The sequence below is a fragment of the Barbus barbus genome (assembly GCF_936440315.1).
Source record: "Barbus barbus genome assembly, chromosome: 21".
Taxonomy (NCBI): Eukaryota; Metazoa; Chordata; class Actinopteri; order Cypriniformes; family Cyprinidae; genus Barbus; species Barbus barbus.
Window position 1 is genome coordinate 25,154,374 of NC_136749.1, and position 23,541 is coordinate 25,177,914.

General features: G+C 35.9%; 2 protein-coding genes across 2 annotated transcripts in view; one reads left to right on the forward strand and one right to left on the reverse strand.

Annotated features, from left to right (window-relative positions):
• The window catches only part of LOC306887257 (disintegrin and metalloproteinase domain-containing protein 22-like), a gene marked incomplete at its 5' end in the record, with an annotated part of 58,690 nt that overhangs the window by 21,916 nt on the left and 13,233 nt on the right, over window positions 1-23,541 (forward strand). Inside the window, 11 exons of the mRNA XM_079444871.1 lie at window positions 2,321-2,384; window positions 15,245-15,314; window positions 15,472-15,542; window positions 15,831-15,905; window positions 16,036-16,107; window positions 16,531-16,697; window positions 16,783-16,867; window positions 16,961-17,051; window positions 17,178-17,229; window positions 22,840-22,939; window positions 23,416-23,487. Of these exons, the coding sequence (XP_079300997.1) occupies window positions 2,321-2,384; window positions 15,245-15,314; window positions 15,472-15,542; window positions 15,831-15,905; window positions 16,036-16,107; window positions 16,531-16,697; window positions 16,783-16,867; window positions 16,961-17,051; window positions 17,178-17,229; window positions 22,840-22,939; window positions 23,416-23,487 (919 nt within the window). The remainder of the gene's footprint in view (window positions 1-2,320; window positions 2,385-15,244; window positions 15,315-15,471; window positions 15,543-15,830; window positions 15,906-16,035; window positions 16,108-16,530; window positions 16,698-16,782; window positions 16,868-16,960; window positions 17,052-17,177; window positions 17,230-22,839; window positions 22,940-23,415; window positions 23,488-23,541) is intronic.
• Window positions 9,039-14,179, reverse strand: LOC306887258 (claudin-12-like). Its single transcript, XM_079444872.1, has 3 exons — window positions 14,029-14,179; window positions 12,749-13,050; window positions 9,039-12,058 (listed from the first exon to the last, which is right to left on the reverse strand). Exons 2-3 carry the CDS (start codon window positions 13,023-13,025, stop codon window positions 11,310-11,312), a joined length of 1,026 nt encoding a protein of 341 aa, XP_079300998.1. The 5' UTR covers window positions 13,026-13,050; window positions 14,029-14,179; the 3' UTR covers window positions 9,039-11,309.

The following is a 23,541-nucleotide window of genomic DNA, read 5'->3' on the forward strand; positions in this document are numbered from 1 at the left end:
AATCCAAAATAAATGTGAAATTAATACTAGAACTGACCTATGTTAAATCATTTGTTTTTATTTTTTAATTATGCACTAGTATAAAAGAACATGTATATTTGTTAAATATAGGTGTGTTCTTTGCAATAAACAAATATTATAATGTGTTTTACATGAGAAACATCTCATGATTAAAAATTACACTATTGCTCAGATGTTTGGGGTTATTAAGTTTTTAATAACTTGAGAAGTCTCTTATGCTGGCAAGGCTGCATTTATTAGATCAGAAATACAGTAAAAATAGTAATATTGTGAAATATAATTACAACTTAACAATTTAATACTGTTCTATTTTAATACATTTTAAAGTGTTATTTATTCCTGTGATGCAAATCTGAATTTTCTGCATCATCACTCCAGTCTTCAGTGTCACATGATCCTTGAATAATTCTAATATGCTGATTTTCTGCTAAAAAAATCTTATTATTATCAATATTGAAAAAGGTTCTGCTGCTTAATATTTATGTAAAAACCATATATATATTTTTTTTTTATTAACAGGAAGTGTAAAAGAACAGCATTTATTTGTAATATAAATCTTTTGTAACATTATAAATGTATTTATTGTTAAAAAAATAAAAATAATAAAATAAAATAAAACGAAAAACCTTCTAACCCCAAACTGAACTGTGGTAAATCTTGAGTATATAAAGTGTGACATTTAAGAGAGGAGATAATACCGAGAGGAAGTGATGCTATCTCTTATGTGTGATGAGAACAGTGTGTGTATGTGTGAGAGGGAGGAGTGGTGCTGCTGAGACTGCAGTTTAATGTCGTATTACGGGTCAGACAAACAGCGTTACGCTCTGAAAACAGTCACGGACTGCTGATGACAGCCTCCAGCAGACACTTTTAAAACCCCTCATCGACTGAGAGCTATTTTAACTCTTGCGGATCATTGACCTAAAGCCATTAGTGATGTAGTTATATTGGCTGTTCTGTTAGTATACAAACTTGGCTTAGTGTTGGTTTAAGATACATTATGTCTACACTGTACGCAAGCAGCATCTCTGTCTATATATCTATCTATCTCTCTATCCATCTGTTAATTTTCCCTAAATGATTCAAAAATCAGTGTAGTCTGTCTTGATGAACTTTTATTTTCTCATTACCCATTGAAAATTCTTTCACGATGCATTCATGTGTGAGAGGGTGCTCTGTATTTATGAATGTACAAAAGGGCATTGTATCATCCTCCTAATGCTTTCAGAAGTCACCTTGAGTGTCTCAGCACCGTCTGGACTGGAGGCTCTCTGAGAATCACCGACTGATTGATCTAAATTCATCAGAGCAGAGAATGATATCCTCTCTGCATGTCTCAAGGCTAAAAGAGACGTCTGGACACACAAAAACACTCACACATACGCAATCTCCACTATGCCTCATTATTCCTCAAGTCTATTGGTACATAACAAGTGTGAGAATTACCTGCATTTGGAGAGTCAGCACTGACAAATCTAGATGGATGAATCTCATTACTCTATGCTAAACATTTGTGCACTAAATTGCATTAAAAATGCATAGTAACCCCTTTTCCAAGATGATAACTGGACGCCCCACACTGAATTAAATTAATCATGCAACATGATGCGGTTTATGTGCAACTATGTAGCAAACTGTTTATTGCATGGTTTTTCTATATCAGTAGGCAGTATACAGTATACTGTGCAGAATCGAGCAAGAGTTATGCAGAATTCTGAATTGAAGAACTTACATTTACATTTATTCATTTAGCTGACACTTTTATCCAAAGCGACTTACAATTGCTATATATGTCAGAGGTCGCACGCCTCTGGAGCAACTAGGGGTTAAGTGTCTTGCTCAGGGACACATTGGTGTCTCACAGTGGATTCGAACCCAGGTCTCTCACACCAAAGGCATGCGCCATCTGCGCCATCACCAACCTTTCAGTTCATCATAGTCTCTGTCCATAAGGCACATACAATCCTCCAAACTTCAATGCTTTTTAAACTTTGTCAAAATTTTATCAAACCCGCATTCAAAGTTTGTTGACAAACTTTGCTTTTCTAGTTAAAATTATTGTTATATTAAATTCTTTAAATGTTAGTCTACTTCTAAATTGATTTTGGATTGAAAATAAGAGCAAAATTACAATTCAAATGTGAATGTAAGTGACATTCGACATTAATTCGAAATTAATTAGCATGTTTTAATGCATGTGTAGTAGCACGTATAACATTAGCTTTTAGTTTAATGACCACTAAACTGTATAACTTACTAGTCATGCATCACCATCTCTCTCTTTTTTCTCTCTCTCTAGTGGGATGTTCTTTGATGGGAACCACACATACATGATCGAACCCGGAGGAGAGAATACTACAAGTGTAAGTATAGTGGATCACGGCATTAAACAAAGCAAACATCGCCTAAATCAGTATTGTAAGATTTATGTCTGTCATTGTGTTGTTTATTAGCTTTAAAGTAAAAATATGTATTGTATTGCCACAGTTTCTATAGCATACTTGCTGCATCTTTACTTTGGTTTTAAGGTGTCTGTAGATGAAACTGTATACTTGATAGTGATTGTTTGAGGCAAGGAAACAACCCAGAGCAGTTTAACTGTGCAGACAGGTCATATGTTGACTGATAAGCCCATCACACAGTCGATAGAGACACCTGACCATGCAAAAGCGCAGCTATTATCTGCTGATGGCAGAATCACGTGGATACTGGCAGAGAACGAGGAGGGCGTATCTGTGAAAGATGAGCTAAAGCTGTGTCACTGAGGTTTTACAGAGGAAAATATCATTTCTCAGTCGCAGAACGATGATCTGATTCATTAAGTGATTCACAGAGGAACATGCTAATGAAGAGATTTGTGTCATTTAGAGCAGCGGTGAAAGGCTGAGATGTTGAAGTTCTTTCATTAATGGGCGAATGAAACCTGTTCAGTGACACACGAGGGAGTTTATGATCCATTCACGGTTTGCCTGTTTTATCTGTCCAGTCACACACACTTATTATAAATCTCTTTATGCCATCAGAAATGGCGTATGTTATGATATAATGAATGAAATTAAGCATAATGTAAATGTATATTAAATATTCATATTATGATTCGATTTTATAAGCACATTTATAAATTTTTTATAACAATGTGGCAATATATACACTGTATATATACTGTGTGTGTGTGTGTGTGTATATACTTCTGTGGTAATGTGTGGAATGCTCATCTTCTCCCTTTTGTTGTGCAATGCTTCGTCAGCTTGTCTTATGAGCATCACATGCACCCTGAGAAATGACTCAACTTTCTTTATCGTCTTTATGCTGATGGTTTTGTCATGTTTCATATCAACCCCATGACCTTGTGTGTTGGTGACCTCAGCAACAGGGCAGTCCTCTGATCTGATTCATTCAGACACAGTCACAAACCAGAGGGACAGTATCGTCCTGTTCACCATATGGCATATGCATCTGTTATCCGCCTCACGCTGCAGCGGGGGACATGAAAACGTGTCCCTCTTTGGCCTCTTTAACGTCTCTCACTGCTGGATGCTGTACAAAGCTCACAGTACATGCAGGGTCTCTGCCTCTCAACCTACCTGAAGTCATAATGAAATCAAAGTACACCCTCTTTACTTGCTTAATACAAGGTCCTGAATTTTTGCACATAATTTATCAGTATCCATGAAGTCTGAAAAAAACAAAGTCAAACAAATGATTATTCTTTTTTACTGATGTCAGTTAAATAATTTTAACACTTGGCCAAATGGCTAAGAATATAGTTATATATAAAATATATAAATATTTACGAATATATAAAATTTTGTAAAATATTGCATCGTAAAAAATGAATTATTTAATTTGATAAAATATTTTAAATATAACGTTATTCTCATAAGTTTGACTTTTTTTCTCAAAATATTACAACTGTAGAATATCAGAGACTGAATCAGACAAATTTAAGATGCATCAGAACATTGAAACCTGAGGAGCTGGAATTCAGAGAGGCCCCAAGTAAAAAGGACAATGTCATAAATTTGATTCTGGCTCCATTAGTCTGAAGCAAGCAAACTAACCAACTTTTTCACAGAACAGCTTACAACCTTGAGACAAAAGAACACTTATTGATAATTCCAATTCAGTAAGGAGACCGTCAAATTTGGGGCAAGTAATCAGGACTTATGGTCAAAGAGATGGCTATCACATGGGTTCCACACTGAATTCACGAGCTTCCTTAGACTGACTACCCCCACACATAGAAGACAAAAAACCCGACTGAAATTCCTTGGTTCACAAAGACTGTCTGCTTCCATATGCACCTAAAATCATCTTAAAAGACTTTCATTTTCAATTTTTAATGAAACTAATCATTTCTATGCATAACTGAATATTATGTAACCCACACATTTGACTATCCTTGTTTTAATCACTCATTGTGTATGTCTTGCTTTTAATAAGTATTGAATAGCTTAAGCCTTAAAGGGTAATATTCATGTTTGGTATGTATGAGTTTGAAAATTCATGCTTTAAATGTTTCTTCCAATCAATTCTTTGTCAAATGCATCATAGTCTTGTTATAGAAATCATGTTCAAAAGTATACTTTGCAAGAGCCTGTAAAGTTCGGACCTCTGACTGAACAGATAACATGTTGATTTATTAGTGGGGTGGAGAAACAAAGCAATACCCCGAGCAAGGACAGTATCTAATTGGTCAAGACGTCCAGATGAGACGGTCTGAAAGCCGAGTTTAAAAACTCAGGACACCATCAAACTCTCTCTTCTTCTTAAAAATGCTCTCTTACAACCTCTTGGTCCTCTTCTTCTTAGAAATGCTCTCTTGGTCCTCTTAGTCACTCTCTCTCCTCTTCTTCTCTTTTGCCACCGCGTTTTGACGCTGCTCTTTGAGCGTGCCCTGGCCCACGTGCCAGCTGCTACCACAATGAGAAGAAAACCACCTAGTCTCATTACCTCCTTTTATTTTTATTCTTTTACTTTAGTTTCTTTTCTTTCCGTGGAGTTTGGTGTTCTAATGTAAGTCTGCTGCAAAGTTCAGCTCTGACTGCACTCACTTCAAACTTCAACCAGACCAACTCCGCATTTTCAGCCAAATGAGACACAAAGGAAACCCCTTAACACAGGCAATGCAAGCAAGTAACACCTCCAGGTTCTAACTGAATTGGTGTCTTTAATATAAATTTTAGCCTCATTGAGAAACTCAAAGCGAGGGTTAAATAAGTGATTGATGGTTGTTCAGGTCTATGCAAATGAACATATTGCTATAAACTTGGGATTTCACATTTTCATTCTCTTAAACTCATCCTTTCCTTACTTTCTTTCTGCAACGTGTGAATGTGTGAATGCTTGTGTTCATGTGTTAGATTAGTTTATGTCTTAGGTTTATATAAATCAAATCTGATCTTGTTGCTGTGCTATTAAATAGTGTTTTCACTATATTACAATTCCCTATAAAATCAGAAATGATTCCCTTTGAGCTAAATTAAACTATTTGCTTTAAATAACATATTAATATTACATTATTACGTTACACAACTTTAATCTTCTAATCTTAGTTGGTTTTTTTTACGTATCACAAAAATGCCCGTCGTATTTGATTTTACTATTTATGAAAGATTCTTGAAAAAATGTATCATGATTTTCTCATACATATTACTGTAAGCAGCACAACTGTTTTAATAATGATAATGATGATTTGATCATAATGAATGTTTCTTGAGCAGCAAATCAGCATATTAAAATGATTTCTGAAGGATGATGTGACACTGAATACTGGCGTAATGGATGCTGAAAATTCAGCTTTGCTCACATAGGAATAAATTACATTTTTGAAATCTATTTTAAAAATCAAGTTATTTTAAATTGTAATAATAATTCAGTATATTACTATTTTCAACTTGTCTTCAGTTCTAGTTTGATCAGGAAATGAACATTTTGTACCAGTCAACATTTTCTGCATTTTATTGTATGTGAATGCGTGTGTGTTTGGAGAGACATCTCTTACTTCTCTCTCCATGTCTCTCATTCCCTCTCTTTTTCGTTCAGTGGACAGTCGGGTGGGCTAATAGTGTTGGGGTGGGTGATCGTCTCTGGAACGGGGCAACCCACCCCCTCAACATCCTTAACACACTTTCCAAAAAAATGAAAGTGTGCCATCCCCCAACCTGCTTTCTATTCATGATCTAGTCCCCAAGAGAACACACACACCCTCCTCTGCTCCAATACAGAAAACCCCATCTTATTTTAAGCCAATACATCTGAGAGGCCATCTGCGTTATACGGCTAATCCTTCACAAAGTGCCGCCTCTCATACGTGAATATAAGGGGGTGTAGTGGAACAGCCTTCATAGAAATGAGGTCTGTCTCCCTCGTCTTTCTTATCTAGTTCACTGATATTCCCTCCTGGCAACGAGAGCAAGCGTGCAGGAGTGTGCTCGCAGGATGTGTAGTGTTCCTGTAGCTCAGCTGGTAGAGCATGGAGCTAGCAACGGCAAGGTCAATTCCCAGGGAACACGTCTGATAATCTCAAATTCACTGTTAAGTCACTGTGGATAGAAGTGTCTGCCAGATGCAGTGATGTAATTGTTGAATATTGGAGTTGTCTGTTATTTCAGGTTGGCTTTTGTTAAACATCTTGAGACTGACTGGCTCTGTTCCAAAACCTAGTGCGCTGCCATCCAAAATAAAATGGAACCTCCTGAGTGGCTGATTTGAAACGTTTTTCATAGCCTCTCTGTGTATCATATGAAAAGCACTCGATAGACATGGCTCTCATTCAATTTCAGTATATTTGCTTGATGTTAGTGTTTTTAAACTTTCGACATTGTACTTTACTAAGCTTAAAATACATAGAGCTAAACAAATATTGGTTACTCAGTAAAACTATAGATAAAAAATTATATTGATTCATTCAAGAGTATAATCGAGATATTTATTAATAAATATTAGGGACAAATTTGAATTATATTGGGAAAAAAAATTTAATTTAGTTTTTCAGATTTGAATTGAATTATATTAATAATCAACATTTATCTTGCTTGCTTGCAGTATAATTATTGTTTTTAATTTGATAAAACATTGAAGCCCAGTAATTTAAATAAACAACTCTACCGTTATACTTACCCCGAAGAAAGCAGCTCAGACAACAAGTGACATTTAGTAAACTGCACTTTAATAAAAAGAGCACTCAAGACATTAGTGGTATACACTGATTGTGTTAAAAAACATTAATTAAAATTTAGCAATAGAGCTTTTAGCAAAAGTATCATTTTGCAACAGGCAAGATGAAATTGATTTGTGCAAAATGTCATAGGCAATGTAATAGAAACTATTTGTTTTTAAGACATTAGTGTTTTTCTGTCATTTTAGCAATGAATTAAGTGACCATGTAACAGTAAACATACTACTAGAGCATGTTATATTCAAATGCTTGAGTTACACTGCAATGACTTCTCTGGTGTGATACCTTTAAAATGCAATACATCTGCACTAAAAAAATGCAGTGTAGTGTTTCATTAGTGGTTTGTTGCTCAAGTAAGGTTCATTATAAAGCATAAATCATTAAGTGGAAGTACAGTCTTGATAAGAGTAGTTCAACTGCTCAAAGGCATCAGGCAGAGACAAGTAACGAGTCAAACTACAAGGTTTTCTAAAACCTGCAAACCCTTCAACATATAAAAAAAGATTCTTATGTAAGTGTTCATGTAGTATCTTGACAGTTTTTAAACTGACATTAAAACAGAAAAATTTCTTTCCATTGCAATAATAATAATAAACATAAGATAAAAATTAATTCTCCTTCACATAACAACAAAGTTTAAAAACAACAACATGATATTCAGGTATTACAACAATAAGGCAACATATAAGGCAAATATGAAACTTCATGGCTTAACAGTAATTAGGGATGTAACGATTACCGGTTTGACGATAAATCATGATAAAATTCCCCACGGTTAGTATTACCGTTTCATATTTTATTTATCATTAAAACCGTATTCGATTACCGTGATTTGAACAACTCGTGATAAATAAATACTGTCCGGCATAAAGCAGAGTTTTCAGTAACAGTCTCACGTGCGCACAGTAGTGAAAACAGGGCGGAAAAGCTGGGAGGTTTTAAAAGAGTGCTAAGGGAATTATACAACTGAATATATCAATTAATTAATTATATGAATGTACCTCTGAAGGTTCTGACTGTCTTCAGAAACGATTTGATGGCATTTTGTTTTCATCTTCGCTCCATGTAATACCTAAAGGAAGTGTTCGCGGAGTTCACGGGAATCAGCTGTAATTCAGCTTTTCCGTATAAAGCGCCACCTGCTGTCAGAGAGTGGATTTACAGACACTTTACATTCAGCCTGTGTGCAGTTTCTGTCTGGCCAAAAAACGGACCAAATTTGCATGCCCTGCTGTAAATTTTAACCGGTTGATGAAAAACAAGCTTATGTGGATTCTACACATTTAAACAATTCAGATAAGCTATATAGAATTATTTATGGAGCAGATAAAATACATATAATCATTTATTAATCAATTATCATTTTAACTTAACCCTTTTCTTTAAAGGCTGAAATGTGAGGTCTACCTTTATGTTAAACTTTTTCAAAGCTTTATTTGAACATTTACATTATTTATTTGAATATGCTATTAAACTGTTGTCAGTCAAATTGTCATTTAAAATACAGACTTCATTGGTAATGTTATTGTTTTAGTGATTATGCAAACAAAAAGTCATTTTATTTGCTGTTTGTTGATTTGTAAGTATGAAACTTGGTGAAGTGATTTATGTGTGGTACTTTTTGAACATCTCCAGCACATTTTAACAATACCGTGATAATACTGATAACCGTGATAATTTTGGTCACTATAATCGTGATTAGAAATTTTCATACCGTTACATCCCTAACAGTAATACAGGTGTAAGCAGTCATAAAACAGCAGGGTTCAAAATCCCTGGTAGCCCTTCGGGCAGGTACTCTTCAGATTTTGGTACCCCGAAAATTAATTTAACTAGCCAAATAAAATAAAACCATAAATATCAATCAAAAACATTTTCAATACACAAATATCAACGAATATCAAGGAAAGAGTTTTATTTTACTATTTAGAAGGTATTTGCAGAATTCCTAAAAATCTATTTAAGGCAATTTGAAAAATTATTTCTTATACCATTTAACATTTAAAACTGTCTAAGGCCTTAAAAACTCTTCAATTTAGTTATCAAATTTAAGGACCCGTGGGAGCAATGTTCCCTCTAATTTTTTTTCTTGCTGAGCAAAACTTTTCTCTATTGGGCGGACATTTCGGGCACCTGAGCAAAAGCATTTTTTATACCAGACCTGTACAGCATGCACACAAAAAAGAGTGTAACTTTTAACTTTAATGTGCTATTTATATTTGATTTGACCCTTGATGTAACTAAATGATGCAGATTTTAGGTTACCTGAGAAAACACTTTTACTGTACAATACAATAAAGATGTTTCTTATGCTCATCAAGGCTGTATCTATTTGATAAAAAATACTGAATATTATTTCACAAAATAATATTGTGAAATATTATTGCAATTTAAAATAAACTTTCTATTTTAATATACTTTAAAATGTAATTAATTCCTGTGAAGCAAAGCAGTATTTTCAGAGTCACATGATCCTTTAGAAATCATTCTAATATGCTGATTTTTAATCAATGTTGGAAACAGTTGTACTGCTTTTTTATTTTATTTATTTATATACTGTATGTTTTGGGACGTAAGTTAAAAAGAACAGTGTTTAGTCAATTTTTGGGTTACAATATAAACTATTCAAAAGTTTGGGGTCAGAAATTTTTTTCTTTCTTTTTTAAAGATACTTTAAAAAAGTTTAAAGAAAGTTAAATAAACTTTATTCAGCAAGGATGTGTTAAATGGATAAAATTGATAGTAAAGACTTCTATTGTTAGAAAATATTTCTATTTTGAATAAATGGTGTTCTTTTAAACTTTTGATTAATCAAAGAATCAAAGAAAAAAGTAACACAGGTTCCAAACAAATATTAAGCAGCACAACAGTTTCAACACTGATAATAAATCAGCATATTAGAATGATTTCTGAAGGATCATGGGACACTGAAGACTGGAGTAATGATGCTGAAAATTCAGCTTTGATCACAGGAATAAATGCTATTTTAAAGTATAGGTAGTAAAATAGAAACCCAATATTAGAAATTGCAATATTTCACTATATAACAGTTTTTTCTGTATTTTTGAAATGAATATAGCCTTGATGAGCAAGAGACTCAAAGTCAAAAACCTGATAAATATTTGACCTTGTTTTTGAGTCTATAATATAGGTCTAACATAATATATTATCAAAACAAACTATTTAAACTGATAGAATAGAATACAAACAGAAGGAAAACTTAAGCTGAGATCTGTTAAATATATAAAAAAACGTGAACATATGAATTCTTCTATAGCTGTCTAAACATCATTATGAAACTCTTTCTATGAAACCTGTAAACTGCATTCACCGGCTCTAACTCTGTCGTGACATCAGCTCTATAGCGGTTTGCCCGAGCATTGCTTTTCTTTCCCTTTTACTGGCGGCATTCAATCAAATGGCTTCCCAACTCATTTTTGTGTGCGTGAGGCACATTATTTCTTCTGCGCGGCGGAAGAAGAGCGCGGTCGCATGCGTGCTCAGCTTAGAGGGAACATTGTGTGGGAGCCCTGTATTTAAGGTAGCCCTTCGGGCAGGACAGTGATACATTTTGGTAGCTCGACTGGAAAACACAATAGCCCCGGGACGTCGGGCTAGCGATTTTGCGAGCCCTGAACAGATTGTAGGTTGCGTCTCTTTCTAGCATTTACTTATCACATTTAGATATTAGCAATCATATTCACTGGCAGGTTAAAACAGTGCTTAACATCAACATTAAGTTCAGTGTTACTATCAGGGTTTAAAAGCGGAATAAAGACATTAGGGTCATGAAAATGAGCAGAAAGTATTTCTGTGTACAGAATACGTAAACCTGTCACTGAATTAAATGCAACATACGGAATGAATAATGAATAAAGCTCACTGAGAGAGAGGTACACAACTTCCTAATTCCACTTGTGTTATTGCTTTGATGACCATTTTTTTGGCCATTTTCAGTGTTATAACTAAGAGGTACCCGCTACACTAATTGAATAAAGGTGTTTCTTTCAATTTCACTAGTTTGTTCACTTAAAATTCACTACCACAGCTAAATTGACCATTTCTTAGAAATAGAATACCAGTTTGATTTGAAACAACCAACTCAATGTCAGTCAGCAAGGACAGGAATGTCAATCTCAATGCCGGACATTCGGGAGCGTGTGGAATAGTGGTGTCCAGCATACCTCTGTGAGGGGGCGTAGCTTTGAGATGGGGCGTATCCCTGAGAAGGTGTGTAGCTTTGAGAGGGTGCGTAACTATATGCCTGTGAGGCTCCCACTTCTGAGCCGTAACCATCAGGTATGGACATCTGTGGCATGTAGACATGGGGCGGCATAGGCTGAGTGGGTGCAGGTTGAGGGTAACCCTGTGCTGGGACAAAAACGGGGGCATCCAGAAAAGCCGGAGGGAAGGTCTGGGGTGCGTATGTCACAGGAGAAGGCAGGCCGTTGGTCATGAGGGGCTGCGCGGAGAGGCTGTTGGTCATCGCAGGCCCTTCAGGTAGAGGTAGCCAGAACGGTGAAGGTAGTTTTTTACACATGCAGTACCACATGAACATCAGCAGAGCAGCTAAGATCAGACCACCAGCACTGCCGATGGCCACATACACCCCAAACTCTACGGCAAACAGATTATCGTAGCGCTCGTTAAGGTTACGCGTGTGGAACAGGAACCAGACGGAGGGCGGCATGGCGATGGCCCCGCCTAGAAACAGAAGCATCCCAGCCACTAGATGGCAGCCTGAGCTGTTGACCAAGCAGCGGGAGTTCTTGATGTCGTCAGGAGTTTTGGAGCAGCAAGCAGTTTTACACATGCCAGTGAGACAGAGCAGAAGAGCCAAGCTGGAAAACAGCAGACCTGTGGAGAAAAGATTTTGATGTCAACAGTATGAACTTAGTGCCCAATGATTTCCGTGGTGTAGTGAATGAGGACAGAATCACCAAAACAAGTCATAAAAATCCAATTTACTGTACAACACAATATGTCCTGGAATTTGGCACAAATTGGATTGAATACATTTAAAAGTAGAGCTGTACACTTTATCAAATGGCAATATAGACTATTGTAAGTGAATATAAATCACAAAAAGACTGCCATTTAATATGAAATAATGAGTGAATGTGTGGCACATTGTGTGGTCTACTCCACATACTCTAGCATGCGTGATGTTCGTGTTGTTTTCAGCATCGCCCGTCTCACATTTAGGACACTACATATGAACTTCTCTCCAGAGCTGCTCTGAGAGTCACATCACATTTAGGCAGGTCTGGAACAGTGTTCTCTGTTAGCTAAAATAAAGCCCTTTGTGGGAGACTTGAGCTTTGTAACTTTGCAGATTTTATACATAAACAGATACATTACAAAATAAACAAAAAAGAAAATATTAAAAAGCATCATATGGACTCTTTAAAATGAAGCCATTAAAACACAATTAAAATGGAAAACATGGAATTTGGGAGGAAAATAAATTTGGGGAAACAAAATACAGCTTTCATAGGGCCTTATAAACTGAGAAATGAGGTCAATGAACCCATCATGGGCACCTACCAGCAGGTAAACAGAACTGCAGCAGTCTGAGGTCTAACTGGTCTACTTTAGCGTACCAGTCTGAATCAAAGTAATAGCAACCTGAAGAACCATCACGCAGCACACACTTGGTCCACAGGCCATCATACACGGTCACGTTTTTGGCATTGCGGTTGAAGGTGAGCAGGCGGGTGGTTCTCCACTGGGGAATAAGTGTGGCGACGGTCAGACCGGCCACCGACAGCATCGCAATGAAGAAGGCGAAAGCATTAGTGGCGTGAATGTCACGACAAGACATGGCTGGAGGCAGGAAAAACTGGAACCTTGTGGGGAAAGGGACACAAAATTACATTTTTAGACAAGGAGTAAAATGTAACCCTGGGCCATAAGGGTCAATTTTTTTGAAATTGAGATTTATACATCTGAATAAATAAGCTTTCCATTGATGTATGGTTTGTTAGGATAGGACAATATTTGGCTGAGATACAAGTATATGAATATCTGGAATCTGAGAATGCAAAAAAAATTGCCTTTAAAGTTGTCCAAATGAAGTTCTTAGCACTGCATATTACTAAATCAAAAATTAAGTTTTAATATATTCACGGGAAGAAATTTACAATAAAATCTTAGTGAAACTTGATTTTTACTTAATAGCCTAATGATTTTTGGCATAAGAGAAAAATCGATCATTTTGACCCATATAATGTACTGTATTGCTACAAATATACCCTTGCTACTTAAGACTGGTTTTGTGGTCCCAGGGTCACAAATGAAGAGAATTTTTTTTGCCGAGTCATTTGTATTAGTTTGCTGTATGTATGAATATATGGATACATAGAAAGTGAACTTAAGTCTTACTGTAACCCCGTAAAGTCATGATGCATCGCTTAAATATGTGTCGTGTTAAATATAAGTGTGTGTGTATTAAGCGTTAATGTATCTAATTGTAAAGTGTAAGGAGACTACAATAAATGCATCTGTGTATATGTACAATAGGCATGTGTACTGTTTATATGGAGGGTAATAAATGTACGTCTCTGCGTAGCGTCTGTCATTATAACAATAGCATCTCTGTTAGGAGTTTCTTGCCGTCTCTATCAGACGCGACTTAAAGTTACATTTGTTGTGTTTTCACGAGCTTGTAATTGGTGTTTTTATTTAACGTTACGGTTTGTTTTAATTCCAGATGTGGTTTAGTTATGATTCATTCAAGAGTGCTAACGGCTAACATTATGATACAACCTGTTGCGCTTTAGTTTTATCCGAGTGTCGCTGTCAGGACCAATATATCGTGTACATACCTGATTAACAGTACGCTTCAAAGGACTCTTTTGGTGATATAACGGTCATTTTCTCACAGAATCGGCGATCTTCTGTCCGGTTTCGTCGTGTTGTGTTGTGTTTGGGGACTCTTCGGGAGCGCGCGCGGAAACTCACTGAGGCGGGTGCGACGTGACGTCACGTGCGCGCTCACTTTTAGTATAAAGTAAATAAACACAAAAGTATTTTGGGTTGACTTTTCCAATTTTGTTATAAAATATTTATATCCAAATTTCTGTATAACCCCCAAAATTGTGTTTTTTGGTTATTCTTTAAATTTAGACCCTTCTCACTGCAAATTTATTATTAATCTATTGCTATTTCTTGCAAAATTTTACATTCAAAGAAAACTCCTTTTTTTTTTTCAGGAAAGATTTTGATATGTATGTAAACTCGTTGGGTAACTCTAATAATTCTATTGCACGTAAGACTCTCTTATGGTTAAGTCTTATAAGATAACTTAATATGCTTTGGATTATTGTTTGTAACCCTCATTGTTTTTTTTGTTTTGTTGTTCTCTCTTTGTGTTTGTAATTGTTGTATTGTTATTGCATAATAAAAAAAGTAAATAAACACAAAGCCGGGGATAATTATTCCAATTAACAGTGTGTGAATCACACCGTGGCCTTTTCTGTTGGTCATTTCAACAACACGAAGCTTTATCTCAAGCAAATCAAGTTGCATATTTTAGAGCCTTCAGCAAACGGTAGTCAAAACGTCCACTTCTCCATCTTATCTTTTTCTAAATTGTCTTAACTATTTCTTCACAATAAGCTAGATATTACACTTGTGAATTTGGTTTTTAAAGTAAAAAACATTTAAAAAAATCGTTTGGGTAAAATTAATTCAAAAAACAAAACTGTAACATACTGTAACAAGCTGTAAAAAAATATTAAACAGTTGTTCAGCCCTACAAATATTGTAATTAATACATTTAGAACATTTAGACAACACATTGGCTCAATAAAAATGTGACTGGCTTTATTATGGATCACCGATTCTGTGAGAAAATGATCATATCACCAAAAGTGTCCTTTGAAGCTTACTGTGAAACTAAGACAATTTAAAAACTTCTGACAGAGATGTCTCTTTCTTATACAGAAACTGAACAAAGTGTCTCATCAAACTCACTAAGTGTTATGTAGGAGTGTTTGACACATATGAATCATATCATTTCCTCGCATTCCTTCCCTGTAGGAGGAGGTTCATGTGCACATGATTTATCAGTCTCCTGGTTTGGACCCCCCAGAGGACTTCATTTCTGCAGGTATGAACCATTCTCAAGTTTAAAGTATTGTGTATATAGCATGAGTACACTATAAATAAGAGCCCATGGGGTATAATTAATAAAGCAGAATGTGTTAGATTTGTGTGCATGCACTTTATGCTCAACTGTTCATACTGATAGTTAATATTTGTTTAAGTTCACCTGGCAGAGTCACCGTTCCAGAACCCTCCACTGTCCAGTGCCACCCACAGAAGGAAAAAGAGACAGGTGTGTATACTGTCTCTCAACACTCATGGCTTGTGTTTGTGGGTGTGTGTTTCTGTTAAGCTTTGACTATCTGATGTGATTTCAGTGCTGTTGAAAGTGCTGCTCTCTTTCTGATTCTTGTGTCTTTCTTCTCCTCCCCATCTCTCCTACACTCATGAAATATTTACAGCAGGGCTGTGAACTCTTTATAGCACTAATGTATTGATCAGCTGTTTCTCTGCAGTAAGCATGTTTTGCATGCTGCAGGGTGATGATATAATATAATGCACTGTCAAATTTCTCACACAGATATCACAAAATCCATGGAGTGTTGCAGATGAGACCAAATATATAGAGCTGATGGTCATAAATGATCATTTGATGGTAAGATGAGTAACAGTCTATTATGGACATAATTAACAAATATATTATTAACCAAATTTTTTATTGTTTTTTTTTTTCGTATGCCTGTAATGCATTCATTTTATTATGTATTCACATTCATTTTTCCCAGTACAAAAAACATCGCCTTTCCGTTGGACAGACAAATAACTACGCCAAATCTGTTGTGAATATGGCTGATCTGGTAAGTTGCTAGTAATGTACATTTCATAGTCTTCTTTGATTCATTTTAATAATACAGAATTTTAATCATTTTTTCTTAGACTGTATAGCTATTAAACAGAAGGCTGATCCTCATCGGTTTCCCAAGACAAATAGACCTTGTGCAGTCTGACAGTCACGTCATGAGCTGCTTTATCTGTTTGTTTGTCTGCCTTTGACAGCCACATAAACATCCCTCAATTTCTCTCTCTCTGTGAGAGACAGTTGGGATTTATCTGCTTTAGCCTGTTGTTCAATATGTTAAACTGAGCTCATGAATGAAAAACAAAAATGATCCATTATTCTGCAGTCGTCACGTGTGTCTTCTGGTTTCAGATTTATATGGAAGAGATGCAATTGTTTATTCACCTGTTGTTAATAAAATCATTTTTGTTTGTATCTGTAGTACTTCAAAGAGCAACTCAACACTAGAATTGTCTTGGTTGCGATGGAAACGTGGGCAGCGGACAACAGGTTTAACATCAACGACGATCCTATGGTGACATTACGAGAGTTTATGAAATACCGAAGAGACTTTATTAAAGAAAAGTGTGACTCTGTCCACCTTTTCTCGTGAGTTATCAAGAAAACACACAGCATACATTAGTTCTATGATCAGGTAAAGTGGCATTGTAATCAGTTTTCTCTCTCCTTTTAGGGGCAACCGTTTTCATAGCAACTGGGGAGGAGCCTCATACATGGGCGGAGTCTGTTCACTCACTAAAGGAGGCGGAGTCAATGAGGTTTGTAGTTGTGGTTGTGCAAGACACTTTTAACTAATGAAAATGAATCTGTCTCAAAGGCTATTATTGGGTGTTTTTTTCCCTTATTTGTAGTATGGAAAGACTGAAGAAATGGCCATAACTCTCGCACAGTCACTGGGACAAAATATCGGCATCTTTTCTGATAAGAAACGCATTTTAAATGGTGAGTGTTCTCATTTCCTATTCTCACTTTTATATTTGTCATGTGTGTGCTTTGGCAGTAAACACAGCAGTACTCACACATACGGACTCTCATAGTTTGTCACTGTAATCCGTCTTTCCCTCACAGGGGAGTGCAAATGTGAAGATAAATGGTCTGGCTGCATAATGGATGATGTTGGGTAAGTTTCTAATAAAGCAGATTTCCCAGATTTCCTAACACACACAAAACTCACTTAAGTTTTGAGACCCTTTTGGAAATGCATATTAGTCTTACTAAAACAGCCTGTCATGCTTTGTGCTGAGTCTGTGTTCCTGTGTTTTGTTGCTTAAATAACTTTAAATTAAATGTAGTCAAAGTAAGTGTTTGAGATTTGTGCCACTCGCTGATCCATAACACTTTCTGTCACGGCTAGTGAGTAACTTTGGGTGCTTCTCAAATGGAAGGCTGGATCCTACCAAGGCTGCGTCCTTCCTAGTTCAGTCCTTCAGAGTCTTGTAGGCTAGAGTCCTCCTCGGCATATAAGCGCTAGAATAAGACGGTCTAGTAAGTGCACGTGGCTATGTCACATATGTTCCCGCCCTCACCTTCACGGCACAAAAACACTAATAAAACGTAGTTTTGGAAAAATACTTTGTATTACATATCTTTATATTATTTGGCTTTCTATTAATGCAATGCAATGAATCACAGCCGTCTATAATCTCTCTGTGGCTTAAGTTATTGGCAGTTTAGCATTTAGTATGTAATTTACACCGAAACAAAAGATAACAGCTATCCTTTCATATCCGAAAACATTATTTTTGTCATAGATTACATAATAAATTCAGACAAGCTCAGTGCTGACTCATTTCAGCTGAATGAAGGACGCGAAACGAAGGCTGTCTTCCAAGGGTCCTTCCGATTGAGATGGCCTTCAGCGACGTTTGATGATGTGGCAGCTGAGATATGCAGCCTTCGTAGGATGCAGTCTTCTGTTTGAGAAACACCCTTTGAGACAGATTTAAACACTCATTTTCATGAATTCAGCTAGGTGGCAGTAAATAATCTGGTTTCTCAATTCATCTGTCCCAGTGCTTACTCATTTCTGTGTCCTGTTTTCATTTTCACGGGAACCTCACAGACTGTTGATGGGTGGGCAAATTAGCATTACAATCTGTTAGGGTGAATCTCACAAAACCTTCCACAAAATAAGCACATTTCAGATTAGCATTTCACCCTAAAATCAATTCTTACTAATGTAATGTGCAATTAATACTACTGTATGTATATATATATATATATATATATATATATATATATATATATATATATATATATAATTATTAAAGTCAAAATTAAAATATGAAATATTCATTCAGTTGTTTTTATATAATTATTATTTATTTACTTTGTCATACATAATTTGTGCTGCCTTAAATACATTTTTATTGTATTACAGTAATAAGAATCACAATTGAACATTACACAAAAATTCCAGTTAAATTCAGATTAATGTAAATCTTTGTAATTATCATAAAAAAAATCACTGCACAAATAAAACTTTTATAATCATAAAAATTCTGTTTTCTTTTGTGCCAAACATTTGTATTTTTCTTTTGATATTGGGGTGAAATAGGACATTTTTGTAAGATTGACATATGAACTCCTGTGTAAAATTAGAAAATGATATCCTCAAAATGTCAGAAAGTGTTATTGATCATTTTAGTCCAATTTTCTCTGTTTGGCTCTCCACTGTTGACATTTCACATGTGGATTTTGACATGTCACTGTTCATGTTTCAAATTTGCACTGGCTCTTTTTTTTTTTTTTAGCAATCTAATATTCATAAACAGTGTCAAAGTGAAAAATTGTCTTAACAGCATAGCAAACCACAACTCACATTTAGTATATATGGTTAAAACAGTCAGAAATGTTCACAGTGGTCTTTCGAGAAATGCTGTGATGTGATGTCAGATACGTGTGATGCGATAGGTGTTTGTTCATGTCACAGTGTGCGTCTGTGTGTGTTGGTTTGTCTTTATCCGTGTGTTTTAATACCTTTTGCGTTTCCCCTCGATCCCGAATGGGACAGCAGGTGAGCAGACGCTTGGCTGTGTCATGCTACTCGCTCGTGTCCTGTCGACCAGTCAACTGCTGAGTCACTTCAGCCCCTCACTCCATCTAATAGCATTCAGTCAAGAGAGCGATATAGCAGAAGCTGCATTGTGTTGGAACATTCTGCAGTTTCCTGTGTGCTCTCTTCTTTACTGGTTTTTAATTCGGCTGATAGCTCATTATGGGACATGTTTCGTTAAGAGAGGATTATTGGGCTCCTCTAAGTTTAAAGGGGTCATATGCATTTCAGCCTGATCATATTAGCTGAGATTTCAGTATTTTCCACCTCTTGGAATTAAACAGGCTTTTTTGGGTTTGCTGTCAGGTCCAATATTGTCTGAACTAGCCCACAATTAAATAAAAGCCTTTCTGCAAAAAAACAATCCACACCGAAATCCATTTGGCATCCTTGTGTGGTCATAACTATGAAGATTGCATAACTAGCTGTTAGTTTCGTTTAAAGAACATTCTTTTTGGAATGTGGAGGAAACTTTGAGTTCCAAACCTTGCAGTATGTAACTCTTTTTATAAAAGGAAAATGTGATTTTCTGTGATATGACCCCTTTAAAGTGTTTAAAAGTGTCTGCAGTCATTCACACTCAAGAGAACAGATCGATCATGATTTCATGCTAATGTCAAATGTCATAAAGCCTGTGTGACACACACACAGTCTACCTCTTAACACAAAATTCTGCTTTTCTAATACAATTAGATAATCAGAATTTCAGTGACAAAAGTGACTGATATCTCATCTGATGTTTAATGGCTTACTGACAGGACGTTAGCTGAAATTCACACCAGCACTCTCAATGTGTGTTCACCCTCCGTCTTGCTGTTTGCTTAGCTTCTCAAATAAGACTTCTTCTCTTCACAAATCATGTTTCTGAACACATATATTAGTCAGTAACTCCTCCTTTGGACCTCTAAACTGAAATATCATGTGTAGATGATCAAAAACTAAGAGAAAAAGTGTTGTAATCAATCACCACACCGAGCTAAGCACTTTCTCACTATCAGGAGAATATGGGACTATTGGGAGAAAAAGTCCAAACTTCTGAGTATGAGAAAGTCCTCTGGTTTCAACATGCACATATGATGTAGTTGGGTTGTTTTTGATATATATAGATATCCATCATTTCCTGAAAGTTGCAGCACACTCTCACGGCTCATGTTATTAACACTAGTATCAATGGCCATTCAGACAGACACGCTCATGTTGATCTGTCTCTCCATTGATGGATGTTTTGAGAAGTTTATTTTCCGTGCAGCCTGCATGTCCGATCTGATCCACTAACTTCAGTGTTAATGTGGCAGGATGTTTTGTGCTCTCTGTTTTCCCCCTTTTAAGTGTGTCTCCCTGCTGTTAACAATCCTGTGAAAATGTCTGCAACACCTTAAAATTAATTACCCATGCTCAAGCAGGTAAGACAAGGTGCCCCCGATATTCCAGGAACACACTCAGCGTCTGGTAAATGAAGAGTAACCACTCACACACGGCATAATGTGAGATATGCACTTATTGATTCTCAGCCTCCGGTTAAGGCTTCCTGAAAATGCATTGTTGCAGATTGTCACAGATTGGAATAGTGCTTACTGCTTCGGAATGGTCTGTGCAGGATATTGAGGGCAGCGACGCAGCTGATACAGGCTGAGTAGCGTTCAGTGTTCTCGTACGATTTGAGCATGCTGCCACACCTCTGTGTTTACAAGTGGATAAACTGTGATTTTCATCTAAGGGAGGGTGTAGTGAATGGATAGATAGATGAATGAGGAACTAAAAGCTTTGAACGTGTCATCAGGATCAGAGAGGATTCACCTAAAAGAAAGAGTGGATTTCAGACCAGGGTTTCCCAAACTAGGCTTCATGAACTGCAGGGTGTTCATAAGAAAATATGTAATATAAATAATATATGCTTGACCATATTTTAGTGCATGACTAAAATATGGTCATGCAGAATAAGGCATCCATATGTGCTTTATAAGTACTAATTAACTGCTAATAAGCAGCTAGTTAATGAGAAATGGTCCCTAAAATAAAGGGACCTAAATTTTAAAATATTTATTTAGAAATTTATTTAAAATAAACATTAAAAACACTAAAGAATGAATGTGACTTGTTTAAGCTTACATAATCATATATATATATATATACCTTTAACCAACATCAGAGAACCATGAACATGCATATGTGTTGTTTAATTATTGATATGTGACCCTGGACCACAAAACCAGTCACAAGTAGCACGGGTATATTTGTAGCAACAGGCAAAAATACATTGTATGAATCAAAAATTTTTTTTTTTTAATGCCAAAAATCATTAGGATATTAATTAAAGATCATGTTCCATTAAGATATTTTGTAAATTTCCTACCGTAAATATATCAAAACTTAATTTTTGATTAGTATTATGCATTGCTAAGAACTTCATTTGGACAACTATAAAGGTGATTTTCTCAATATTTAGATTTTTTTGCACCCTCAGATTACAGATTTTCAAATAGTTGTATCTCAGCCAGATATTGTCATATTCTAACAAACCATACATCAATGGAAAGCTTATTTATTCAGCTCTCATGTGATGTATACATATCAATTTAAAAAAATTGACCCTTAAGACTGGCTTTGTGGTCCAGGGTCACACATAATAAATGAACATCTCAGGCGGTTCTTCAAGTGAATGTTTTGGGTCAAAAGGGTTTCATCTGACAAAAAGGTTCGGGAATTCCTGTTTTAGGCCGTAGATGTCTTCAATTTTGGAAACTTTGTATTATCAGTACTTCTTGGGTTTATTTGCCTCTTTATGATGAATCGCTTGTTGTTTTCCTCATTTGTAAGTCGCTTTGGATAAAAGTGCCTGCTAAATTAATAAATGTAATTGTAGATGTGAATTCATTTAGCAACTGTTATTTATAATGCAATACACTACATGTCCACCTTGTTGAAAAGGTGAAGATCTGCCTGTAAACAGGGGAATGACTATTTACACCAAATCTGGTTGCTCTGGCCCTTGTGTTTTGTTTGTACGCTTTATTGTTCTTTGTGTCTGAGTCCTGCCCTCTGCTGGTCTGAATGAGTCAGTAGCCATGTAACCGTTTCCCCATCTAACCAGACTGATGTTCACATTAATCTTGTTCACTATCCCAAGCCCATATTTATTAGCAATAATATGAGAACTTTTCAACAGTGACCATGTTTACATGAACATTTTGATATTGGAATTTGGTTGTACTCTGATTATTTAGAGTATGTGTCATGTAAATGTGATTTAACTTGATTGCCACAATCTGAATAAACCAGCTGGCATTTCCCCGTAATAATGATAAATGCTTTTTATTTGTAATTGGAATATCCTGTCCATTTACACATACATCTGGCCAAAGAAAAATAATTCTCTGTTGGTAAGTGCCTCCAGTATTTCCACATAGGAGTAGTGGGAAAGAATCTGCATATCTTAGTTTATTTATAATATGATTACATGTGCAGCATTCAGGAATTGTTTTCAAAATAAGGGCTAGAATGCCTTAACCAGAAAACAATGTGCATGTAAACATGGTGACTGAGGTAAGCTTTAGTTTAAGCTCTATGAGACTTTGATTAGCATTACAAACACTCTCTCGGTGGTTGTGTGAATCAAAGGGGGTGGAAGTAAAGTTAGGCAGTGTGACTCTAGTGCTTTGTGGTTCTCTCTAACAGCTTCTACTTACCCAAGAGATTTTCTGACTGTAATGTGGAAGAGTATCATGATTTCCTGAACAGTGGAGGTGGTGCGTGTCTCTTCAACAAACCTTCAAAGGTAAACCCAGTACAGTTCTGTCTGTGTGTTCATAGCAATCACTTTCCTTAGTACGTCACCAAACCCAGACAGAATCTGCACCCACAGAACTAAAAAAATGTGCCACGGATTTACACAAAATTGGAATGCTTATTCACAAAGTTTTATATATACAATAATATTTAAACGTTTGGGGACAGGAAGATTTTTTTTTTCAATATAAATTCATATTTTTATTCAGCAAGGATGCACATTTATCAAAATGAACAGTTAAGATATTGTTACCAGTAAATGTTGAAAAAATTCAAATCAATGCTTTTCTTATGAACTTTATATAACCCTTAAAACACACACACATACATAAATATATATTAATCTTTTAAATTATTTTACTCATTACATATGAAAACAGGTCATAAGTTTGTATAATAATAATAATAGTCCAATAAATAAACAAATAAAAATGTGCAAAATAACATAACTTTTCTGTTCTGTAGCTCTTGGATCCTCCAGAGTGTGGAAATGGTTTTGTGGAGGCAGGAGAGGAGTGTGACTGTGGAAGCCCAGCCGTGAGTGATCTTACATCAACATCATGATCACATTAATCTGACACTTCTTATGTA